Raw genomic sequence first — 12,477 nt, forward strand, 5'->3', positions numbered from 1 at the left:
CAGCAGTACATATGAATGAGGCAATATAAAACATAGGGTGAAAACAACACAATAAACATCCAAATATGGGATGGACGTACCAAAATAGAATTAAAATTGAAGTTGATACCACAAATAATTAATGCCCTGTGCTAAAAATAGGTTAACAGACTTTTTGACATCCAAAAACAAACAATTTATTAAGAACAATAACAAATAATTTTTTAGAAAAAAGTTGGGTAATTTGCACCAATTTTTTGCAAAAAAATAAGTTTTTTGTTTTTTTAGTTTTTGGCTGACTTATTCATTATTAATATTTGAAAATGTGGCCATATTTTTATGATGCTTTATAATATGTTTTGACATAATTTTTTTCTTCCAGTTTAATCTAAAATTATTTAATTATAATTATTAAATTTATTATAAGATTGACCCTAGAGGGATGGCTATTAAGCACTAATTTATCAGTAATTTATAATGATTATAGCCAATATTTAACCCAATGGGGGGGGCGTGTTCATCCGCCAGGGCTGCTGGCGCTTTTTCTCGTGCTCCTGGTCATTATACTAAGCCTAAGGAACAAACGTTTTTGATTTTTTACTACTGCTAAAAGTTTAAATTTGTAACTTACTAACGATAAATTACTTCAATAATTACATCATTAACAAATATGCAACGCTCTCCACCTAAGCGAGGAAGACCTCCAATAAATCGAGCCAATCCGGATACTAAGAAGAACCAACCTCTTTCGCCAACTTCTAGGATGATAATGGACTTTAACTTCAATTCCAGAAAAAACCTTCAAGAAGAACCTAGTGATGAAACGAATCCTATCTTAAATTCATCGCAAATAAGTGCAATTAACATTTCAGGTGAGTCTACCAACTCTGACCATTATCTTTCTACTAAACCGGACAACCTTCCAGACACCTTTACTTCAGTGTTATGGAATAAAATATCGGACCTGATTAATTCTGCTAACAACAAACTCTTTAGTCAAATGGTTAAGATAAAACAAGATCTAGAAATTATTCATGAAAATATCCGCGAAACGAAAGGATCACCAGATAAAAATGGAGGAACAAATAATCAATTTAAAACAACAGGTAGATAAGTTACAAACTAATAATGACTGCATTCAATTCAAAATGGACTCGTTAATTAATGAACATCGCTATAATAAAATTATCATGTATAATTACCCAAACCATAAAACCATTTCAAGAGCAGATATACATAATTTTATTATTTCTTTCTTAAATTTACAAAATATAGCTTAAGAGGATATACTAGAGATAGTTCAATTGTCTAAAATGCCCAACATAACAATAAGAATTACTCTCAGCAATAATCAAATTAGAGACCGTATTTTCACTACCATTATACGGAAAAAACAACAAAATTTGTTGGAAGAATGGAATAATTTACAAATTTCACCAGATTTAACCAATAATTCAAGAGCTAGACAGAAATTCTTACTACCAACTTTCTACGAACTACGTAAACAATATCCTAAGGTTAAACTACGTAATGATGTTTTACTAATAAATCATGAAAAGCTGACCTATAATTTAACCACTGGAAAACTGGTACAAGCAGATACTTTCCTTCCATCGTCAAGAACAGATGCAACTAAATGACAAATTAACAAACCAGATAAATTTCAAGTCCGCAAATCTTTTTCTAATAACCAATGCCTTATTGTTAGTAATTGGAATAGTCAGGGCCTCAAACATAAAATCTCTCAAATTGACGCTTTTACATCTAAATATGAACCAGACATCTTGGCTATCACTGAAACCTGGATAACATCTGAACTGACCTACAAGTCAAATTTTTTTGAGAAATTTATAATTGAATCAGTAACGGCAAATAAACCTACTGGCCCAGGCCGTCCAAGTGGAGGCCTTTGCATACTATTAAAAAAAGGTGTCTGTAAAATTCTACAAACAAAAAAATCTAAGAATTTTATTTTGCTTCTCATTCAAATCAATAAATCTATTCTTACAAATAAAAAAAATAATCTAATAACTCTTCTACTTGCTTATATTCCACCAGACGATATAACAACTTTGAATGAAATATCTAAACACATCGAGACTTGGCATTACATGACTCCTTACTCCATAATATTGGGCGACTTTAATGCAAGAATAGCCAACAGAATGGACTCCAAATATAAAGGTACGAATCCTTTAATACAAAATATTCGCTACTCGAAAGATAAACACCTAAACAGACTGGGGCAAAAATTAATAGAAACAATATCGAATCTTAAAATGTATATAATCAATGGTCGCATTGAAACTGATATACCAGCAGAATTTACTTGTTTAACACATACAGGAAAATCAACTATTGACTTTACAATTTGTTCTGAACTACTACTAGATTGCTGCATGGACTTTAACGTTATTAACTTCGATATCTCCGATCATTTTCCCACAATGGTAAAATTTCTATTATTCTCAACAAAAAACTCTGATAAATTGCCACCCAAAAAACAACGTGTACAATACAAAACTTACAGATATTCTAAAGAAATTGAAAACCGAATTGGCGACATCCCGACAGTAAGAGAAAACAATAGCGAAGAAATATACAGGTTATTGATTAATATAATGAATGACTACATTGTTCTGAATAATGGTAAAAGAAAACCTAATAATGGATTTAGACAGAGCTGGTTCGACCTTGACTGTTATAAAAAGAAAATGGAAAAAAAGACTAAACTAAAAATATTCAGATTAAACTCTAACGTCATTAACTTTAACAATTATAAAGATGTTAAACGAGCTTATAACAACCTAATCAAGACAAAAAAGAAAAATTATTTCAAGAAGCTTGAATTAAACTTAATTAAATATAATAAGGACAACAAATTATTTTGGACTACAGTCAGAAGATACCGATTCAAACCTAGCATAAGCGAAAATTCACAAATCATCGACTTCATCACCTGGAAAAATTTCTACCAACGATTCTCAATAATCCACTTGGACTCACCAACAATATTAAATACAAAGGCATACAACGAACACTTGAATGTTGATTTTTCAATTGATGATCTAAATGAAGCAATTCAAAAAATAAAAATTAATTCAACCCCAGGTCATGATAACATTCCCAATAAATTTCTAAAATTGCTACCCAATAGTTCCAGATTAAAACTACTTAATATCTTTAATACTATGTATAAAACAACTTCCTTTCCCGACTCTTGGAACACAGTTATCCTCACTATGTTATATAACAAGGGTGACAAGTCTTCCCCTAACAACTATAGACCTATAGCACTGCTGTCTACAATAAGAAAATGCTTTACTTCAATGTTAACAACCAAATTCCAACAGTGGACCAAAGTCAACGATTTAGAAGCCAAATTCCAATATGCTTTCTCAAAAAATAAAGGAACTGAATCTGCTATTTTTATTCTACTAATGATAATTCAGCTTCATCTTACAAAAAAACATAGGAAAGTTTATGCTGCATTCATCGATATAAAAAAAGCTTTCGATTCAGTTTACACTCCATTACTGATAAATAACTTAAAAGCCAGTGGTGCTAGTGCTAAATTTACATCTGCCATAAATAAGCTTTACTCAAATTATTCTGTTAAAATTAAACAAGGCAATACGATTTCTCCTTCATTGATTCTTTCCCGTGGAGTGCTTCAGGGTGACCCCCTATCACCTTATCTATTTAATTTTTATTTATTGGGCATTGACCATCTATTCAATAACCCTTCCGAAGGCATTGAAATAAAAAATCGAACTTTTCATTATATCCTCTTTGCCGACGATCTAGTCATACTAGCCCCAAATAAAATATCACTTCAACGCAAGATTAATCAACTCAACCACTATCTTAATTCAATCTACTTGGAAATAAACCCGACTAAAACTAACATAGTAATTTTTCGTAAGAACAACAAATTATCGAATAAAGACACAAAAATTTTTCATGAAAATACTCCACTGCAAATAGTCAACGAAGTTACCTACCTAGGAGTAGTGTTTAATTGGAATTTGACTTTCAAAACTCAAATATCAAAATTAAGTACTAAAGTTAAACAAGCAACTGATAATCTATTATTTCTATGTGCAAAAATGAAAACATCAAATTTGAATTCATTTTAAACTCTACAACACCATTGTAAACCCTATCATTTACTATGCAAGCCCAATATGGGGACTGGATTATTTATACAACCTCGAAACTCTGCATATTTACTTTCTCCGGAAGGTATTCCACCTTGAAAATACAATACCTGGATATGCTATTCGTCATGAGACAAGTCGTACTTGGGCTTTTCCCCACTTATTAAAACGTATTATAAAATTCTACTATAGACTTAAATACAAAAGTGATGATAATACCGAATTTTTATATCAAGAAATGATAAAACAGTGCAATAGCGGGAGTAACAAGCAGGTTTGGCATTATAAATTTCGAAGAATTTTAAACACATTTGGAATATCAGAATTACTGTTCACCGACTCGATTCAAGATTGGAAATTCGCCTATACTCTTCTACTAGATTCGGCTATATCTCAATCTATTGTTAAAGATCAGCTATCTCTTAACCAAAGCAACTACCATCCTTGGTATGTTAACATACTCAATATTCCCTCCTTTCAACCTTATATGTGGCAACCAATTGATCTAAACGTAAAACGTCTAATAATGCAGCTACGACTCAATAAATACTCTCTCTTTGTTAATAGAACATATATAAATTTTTCGAACACTCACTGCCAATTATGCCAATCTGACGATTTTTCTATGCTTCACCTACTCTAAAAATGCCAAGCACTAACTAAACAGCGTGAACAATATGACATTATGAGAATATGCAACGATGGATCACTTCTCGACTTTAAAATTAATCTCAATTTCATCAGCAGAAAGGATGCCTACAAAATTTGTAACTACTTTGATAAAATCACTGAAAAAATCCTTAGTAATACCTAAGAATTTGATGTTGTTCGTTTAGGCAAATCCTGTATAATAAATATTTTAAAGGTATTAACAGTGCCTTGTAATAAATTTTGTCGGTTATTAATCGTTATAAAAATATGTAATATGTATTTTTACCATGTAAACTAAATTTTTACGTAATACTTGTATTTGTACTACCCCCTAATAGGGAAATTTTTCCCTTTGCAAATAAAATTATTATTATTATTATTATTATTATATTTAACCCAATGTCATATGGCAGTGGTTGTAGCTTCATTGAAAATGTTTATACAATGATGATAAAACTTCTATTTAGCTATTGAGAAAATTCAGAAAAACATGTTTAAATTTAATTCATTAATTTGCAAGTTTTCTGTCCAGGGAATGAGTGAATATTTCATTTTAATTCAGACAGACATGGAAATTCACCCATCAAATATTATCAAAATCAAAGGGGTGGTTCCATAAACTGAGACCAACTCCTCCTTACTTTTCAGTAAGTGAGATCAGTCTCAGTTACTGGAACTACACTACCTACTCAGTCAATCATCATATCATTGCCTACTTTATTATTACATTATTGCCTACATACTACCTGTTAGTAGGCAATAATGTAATGATTAACTGAATTTATCAGAAACTAAACAAAAAACATTCCAATTTCACTTTAAAAAAACAAGATCCTGTTTTAGCAAATTTCCACAGTTAACGTCTATAAGCTTAACCAAGATGATATTTCATTTTTTGCAGTTGTTGCCATATTATTATTACTTTTCTACCACAAATTTTTCCAGGTCTGTTTTATTTAATTTTCCCCAAACTTTGTTTACACATTGGACATATTCTGCACCTCTGAGTAATTGTAATAATTTATTGAATTTTAAATTGATTGGAAATGTTTATCAATTGAGTTTAGAAAAGAGAGAAGTTAATCAAGCCAAATAGAGATGTAGTAGTAGTTATTTTTTAATCTAAGAATAATGACTGAAAAAAGGTTGACTGTAAACAAGAAGGAATATTAAAATCTCCTTTGAAATAGTATCTAATAAAAATAAAATTCAAGAAAACATGTATGCTATATATCTTTCAGTTAGTATTCATGAATTAAGACAAAACTATAAAGTTAATTTATAGCCATTTACAGTATACAACATTGGTTCCCAAACTTTTTTGATTCTTGGCACCCTTGCTAGATGCAGATTTTTCCAAGCTGCCCTATGTCAAATTCTAACAAGTACATTATACAAATTCTAACAAGTACATTAAATTCTAACATTATAAAAATTGAACAGTCACTAACAAAACCTTTTCTACCAGTATTGAACTAAACAAAACTTCCAAACCTTTTTGGCCTTCACTAAGGCCTGCTTCAGGTGCTGAACTAAACTGGCTTCCTACTTGGACTGTTAGAACAATGCTGTTTGATTTTAAACATTGTATATATCACATTTCACCCTTCTGCCTGGCTCCATTCGAATTCCTCGAACAGGTATCTCCATGCCTGCACAATAGTCTCACCACTTTAAAGTTAATATAGTTGCCTCTTAAGTTGGCTTTATAAATCTCCAAGGCCTCCAGGTGATGAATATGATCTATTTGAAAGGCCTGTATAATTAATCTGGTGTTTCAGAAGTCCGCTCAACTTCCAGGTCGGTGACATATGCCAACAAGGCAATGGTGTGCCTGTTGTTTGTAAGGTCAGATTGATGTTCATGTATTCTTTTTCGAGTTGAACATATGGTTGAGCCAATATAAATTAAGTCCCTTTGGAACCTATCATCCCTGAGGGGAATGGAGTAAACCCATGGGGGCTCCGCTAAGATCTTGCGTAGCAGCTTGTAAATTGTGCCGGATCTCCTGTATGCGATCTCCATGCCATTTTGGTTTGAAATCTCCCTGTATAAAGAGTTCAAATGTTGATTGAACTGGATGACAGTACACCTATAGCCTGTAATGAGCTGCTGGCTACTGTTAGACATAGACTGGGCATTAGAAATGCTGCATGGGGGAAGTTGTTTGGCGTAGGCACGGGCCAAACTGCGAACCATGCCTCTTTCGTAGCCGTGTTCAACAGCTATATTTTCTATATGTTGAAGCTCTAGCAGGGTGTCGTGCCTGTTGGTGAGATAAGTAAAAGCCCATCTGGTTAGGGCCCAGAAGGCTGCGATTTTATACGAAAAGGGGTCAGATGAGTTTACAGGGATAAATAGTGGAAGGTAGCCTGGTTTGTAATAAATGCTCATTTCTATTTTGCCCCAATGAGATGCATGTTGACATCTAAGAAATGGGTGTGAGAGTTACTAAATTGATCTAGTTTAATAATAAGACCATACACATTGTTATTCATGCATAATAAAAACTCGTCAACATTTGGTTTAGTCTTCCAAAGGATAAACAGGTCATCAACATATCTTTTGAAAACAATGATGCTCGGTAAAAACTTGGGTAATACCCTGTCTTCTAACTGTCACACTACCAACTTGCAAATGACTCCTGATAAGGGGCTGCCCATGGGTACGCCTCGTTTTTGGTGTTATTAAACTGAAAAACCGAGGTGTAGCACATGAGGTGTGCAAGCTCCAGAATCTGCTTATGATGCTGATGTGTTTTCTTCTTGTTAAGAAGGTCTCCAAGTGTGCAGAAGCATGGTTGCAGACAAATCGAAGGAAAAAGGGATATGAAATCAAAAACCATGATGTGGGGATCGCTACCTACCTCAACTTTCCGTAAAAGCAGCCTTGGTGAAGGCTGAAAATGTTAGGAAGTTTTGTTTAGTTCAATACTGGTATAAAAGGTTTTGTTTATGACAGTTCATTTCACACTCCAGTATTTCTGATTAGAAGACTGTTATTTTATATGCAAGCTATGCTGGCTAAAGTTTATAAAATAAATAGTGCTAGCCCTAACGAGGGCTAGGACTAAACTTAAATTCCTTTTGGAGTGCCAGAAGAACGATGCATTTCCTATGTTGATTCATCGGATATACCTCCCCAAGGGCTGCGAATCACTTTTACTGAGGCTCAAGGTTTTATGTTTAAGGAAGGCGAAGATCTAATGGCCTCCCAAGGAGGGTCGTCTATTCTAACCTGGATAAATTGATTAGGGTGGAGAATCAAATTTTCGAATGGAACCCAACCGCACTTGATGATGCGAACAGAAGGTTTGCCTGTTTCCAGGAAATTCTTGCACACAACCTGGAGAAGAGGTACCGTAAAAAATTAAATTGGATTTTGGCTAAGCAAAGACCGCACAAAAAAGTTTTGCCTGTCACACCGTTAATTTGCTGGGATGACATTTCACTCCCGGATTTCCTCATTAGAGTCATACAACATGGTCCTATGTTTGCATCTGGAGCTTCCAAACTGCATCCTGAGAATGTGATGCCTGACATCAAAAGGTTCATTGGCAGCTTGAGCAGCACCCACAAAGAATACTACAGATGGAAGAGCGCCTTCAAAATTTGTTCTACCAACAAGGCCTGTAATAACGATTTTTGGCATCTCATACAAAAAACCAAGTAATAGCTTGCAGAGGAACACATCATAGTCCTGTAAGTGGATAAAAACAAGTCTCTTGTTCTATTAAAGGAAGCTTCCTATAGATCACTCATGCAGCAGTACATCATTGATATGGACTGTGAACCTGTCAATGGCAACTACGTAAACAAGGTACACTCTTGGGTATCAAGATTCACACACACTTCCTTGGCCAAGAAACGGAGGTTAAACAGTGCAGTGGTTGTCTCTCTGGACACTCTGAGTTGTATGCATTTGCCAAAATGCATAAACCGACCCCCTCACTTAGACCAGTTCTTGATAAAACTATGTCCTCAACGAAGCTACTCGAGAAGGCTATTCACAACATTGCCTTTGACTATATGAAAGATTACATGTTTTCTATCAACAAATCCACTGATTTGGTTGATATTTTATGGCAAGTTGAGGTAGGCAGCGATCCCCACATCATGGTTTTTGATTTCATATCCCTTTTCCCTTCAATTTGTCTGCAACCATGCTTCTGCACACTTAGAGACCTTCTTAACAAGAAGAAAACACATCAGCATCATAAGCAGATTCTGGAGCTTGCACACCTCATGTGCTACACCTCGGTTTTTCAGTTTAATAACACCAAAAACGAGGCGTACCCATGGGCAGCCCCTTATCAGGAGTCATTTGCAAGTTGGTAGTGTGACAGTTAGAAGACAGGGTATTACCCAAGTTTTTACCGAGCATCATTGTTTACAAAAGATATGTTGATGACCTGTTTATCCTTTGGAAGACTAAACCAAATGTTGACGAGTTTTTATCATGCATGAATAACAATGTGTATGGTCTTATTATTAAACTAGATCAATTTAGTAACTCTCACACCCATTTCTTAGATGTCAACATGCATCTCATTGGGGCAAAATAGAAATGAGCATTTATTACAAACCAGGCTACCTTCCACTATTTATCCCTGTAAACTCATCTGACCCCTTTTCATATAAAATCGCAGCCTTCTGGGCCCTAACCAGATGGGCTTTTACTCATCTCACCAACAGGCACGACACCCTGCTAGAGCTTCAACATATAGAAAATATAGCTGTTGAACACGGCTACGAAAGAGGCATGGTTCGCAGTTTGGCCCGTGCCTACGCCAAACAACTTCCCCCATGCAGCGTTTATGTCGTCTGGTCTATGTCTAACAGTAGCCAGCAGCCCATTACAGGCTATAGGCACACTGTCATCCAGTTGCAGCATGGAGATTGCATACAGGAGATCTGGCACAATTTATAAGCTGCTATGCAGTGCAAAAGATAAAATAGATCTTAGCAGAGCCCCAGGATTTACTCTATTCCCCTCAGGGATGATAGGTTCCAAAGGGACTTAATTTATATTGGCTCAACCATATGTTCAACTTGAAAAAGGATACGTGAACATCAATCTGACCTTACAAACAACAGACACACCATCGCCTTGTCGGCATATGTCACCGACCCAGAAGTTTGGGCAGACTTCCGGAATACCAGATTAATTATACAGGCCTTTCAAATAGATCATATTCATCACCTGGAGGCCTTGGAGATTTATAAAGCCAACTTAAGAGGCAACTATATTAACTTTAAAGTGGTGAGACTATTGTGCAGGCATGGAGATACCTGTTCGAGGAATTTGAACGGAGCCAGGCAGAAGGGTGAAATGTGATAAATACAATATTTACAATCGAACAGCATCATTCTAACAGTCCAAGTAATAAGCCAGTTTAGTTCAGCACCTGAAGCAGGCTTTGATGAAGGCCAAAAACATTCGGAAGTTTTGTTTAGTTCAACACTGGTAAAAAAGGTTTTATTCATGACAGTTCATTTCTCACTCCAGTATTTCTGATTAAAAGACTGTTGTTATAAAAATTTTATAACATTTCGTGGCACCCCTTTGAGGAAGCCACGTTGTACACTTTGGGAACCGCTGGTTTACAGTATAGTGACATTTAGCACTGGGACAAAGGAAAGGAAAAAGAACAAGCAAGAAGATACAAATTATCTGAAATTGAAGAGATTCAAAAAGTCTATAAAAAAAGAAAAGTTATAATCTTCATAAATTTCATAATTTTGACAAATTCCAAGAATATTTTAATAGGAAATTATTTCTATGGGAGGAAAAAAAATCTAGGAGAATGTTAAATCAGAGCCCAGTCTCTCTTATCAGCCCTATTTAGCAAAACATCCCATTGCAACTATCTTTCACTTGGAAGTTTGTAAAATAATTTTTTATGGATCAGATTACTAGAACTATAAAACTTCTGTATACAGAATTTGTCTTTCCCAAATAGGAATATTCAGGAAATATTTCTTTGATTATTCATTTTTCTTCAATACCTTCCTATATTTCAATTTTTTAAAAATTACAGGAAAAAATAAAAATATTACTTTACCTGTATTTTGGTAAGGAATGTTCATTCCTATTTTGTGTTTGAAGACCTTCAGTAGAATAAACAGCGCACCAGGTCTTTAAATACAAAAAGACTGAATTATTTGAAAGAGGAAATAATATTTCTTAAAACATGAAAAATGTAAAGAACATAGAAATGGTAACACTTAAATATAATTTTGGTGATTTTTTTTTGAATTTATAAAGTAACAGATAAAAGAAATCTTTATTTAAAAAAATTTTTAAAAATTGCTTACATTTGCAAAAGATAAAAAGAATAATTTCTTTGAATCAAATTTTTCAAGTCCAGGAAGAAGTTTTTCTTTTCCATATTTTTGTTCCCAATATTGATAAGCCTGGAGGAAAGTTATTTCTAATAATCAGGCTTAGAGATTTAAATATTGCTAATTAAATATTAAAAAATTATTTTTCTTAACTAAAATCACTTTCAAATATGTAGAATTGCAAAGCTTTAATTAAAAATGAAGAAGCAAAAACAATTTACATGATAAATGATTAATTAAGTTTAAAAGCATATATAAAGAACAAATTACCATACTGGTCCGATAATAGTTGTCAAAGAGGCCTATGGAGTAGGGACAAGATTGTGAGATGAGCCGGGGGCCAAGGGGGTGATCCCTCGTCTAGTGACCACTTAATCAGCATGGGTTGGTAATATTCAATATTCAATTTATTTATTAAATTTATATACCATATGTTTTAGACAGTTATAAAAACAAATAAGAAAAATAAAAATGAAATACAGTTTTGTTTTCATTAGTCATAAATTTGCAAGTTCACTTTCCAGAATACAAGTGAAACATGTACAAGGAAGCCTATTTTTTAGTCATGTAACGAATAGTATATTTGGCCTTAGCCGAATACCGAATATTCAGCTAGGAGCGTGGCCGAATACAGAATATTCGGCCAGGAGCGTGGCCAAATGGCCGAATATTTGGCCAAACTATTCAGCTTGATTAACACACATACGAAAATTGGCACGCAAACTGCATTATGGCAAAGATCCACACCCTGCTCTCTACTGGTTTGCTGTCACTACGATTTTTTCTTCCAGTAGGTCTAAATTTTTTAAATTAATTAATTAAATTATACCGTATTTTATGGACTATAAGACGCCCCTGAATTTTGGAGACAATTTTTCGAAGAAAAAAGTGCGTCTTATAGTCCATAAAATACGGTAATTACTAAAAGTTAATATGAGATGGAGTCTAACGTCTACCTCTAGTGCCAAATTGGTTTATAATTTATGTAATAGCCGTAAATAGCGCAATATGATTCGGCAGTTGTTGGTATTTAGATGTAAGTTATAACTTATAAGTTATTTTATTTGCAATCGATCTTTTTAACTCTTTAATTAAGCACTAAAATTTTGTTTTTACTACATATTTGTAGACTGAATACTACCTAAGGATATACTTTAGTAAGGACGTATGGTCTAGTTTCTTCCCAGTTGTGGAACAGTTCAAATATATTATTGGGGGGTTTCTATTTGTGATATTTTGTTCCTATTGTTTTTGTCAATATTTTTTAAATTAACATGATTTCAAATGTTATCTTTTGCATATAATGAGAAATGCTCATTCTTTGCTTTATATACAAAATAAAT

General features: G+C 33.8%; 1 protein-coding gene across 4 annotated transcripts in view; it reads right to left on the reverse strand.

Moving 5' to 3' along the window:
• LOC136979196 (neprilysin-1-like) overlaps positions 1–12,477 on the reverse strand; it is a 136,965-nt gene that overhangs the window by 8,013 nt on the left and 116,475 nt on the right. For all 4 annotated transcript variants that reach the window (XM_067275142.1, XM_067275149.1, XM_067275162.1 and 1 more), the window contains exons 19-20: positions 11,108–11,206; positions 10,855–10,928 (exon numbers count right to left, since the gene is read on the reverse strand). In XM_067275142.1, coding sequence (XP_067131243.1) covers positions 10,855–10,928; positions 11,108–11,206 — 173 coding nt within the window. The remainder of the gene's footprint in view (positions 1–10,854; positions 10,929–11,107; positions 11,207–12,477) is intronic.

This window comes from Centruroides vittatus, unplaced genomic scaffold, assembly GCF_030686945.1.
Source record: "Centruroides vittatus isolate TY-2023 unplaced genomic scaffold, ASM3068694v2 contig_1154, whole genome shotgun sequence".
NCBI lineage: Eukaryota > Metazoa > Arthropoda > Arachnida > Scorpiones > Buthidae > Centruroides > Centruroides vittatus.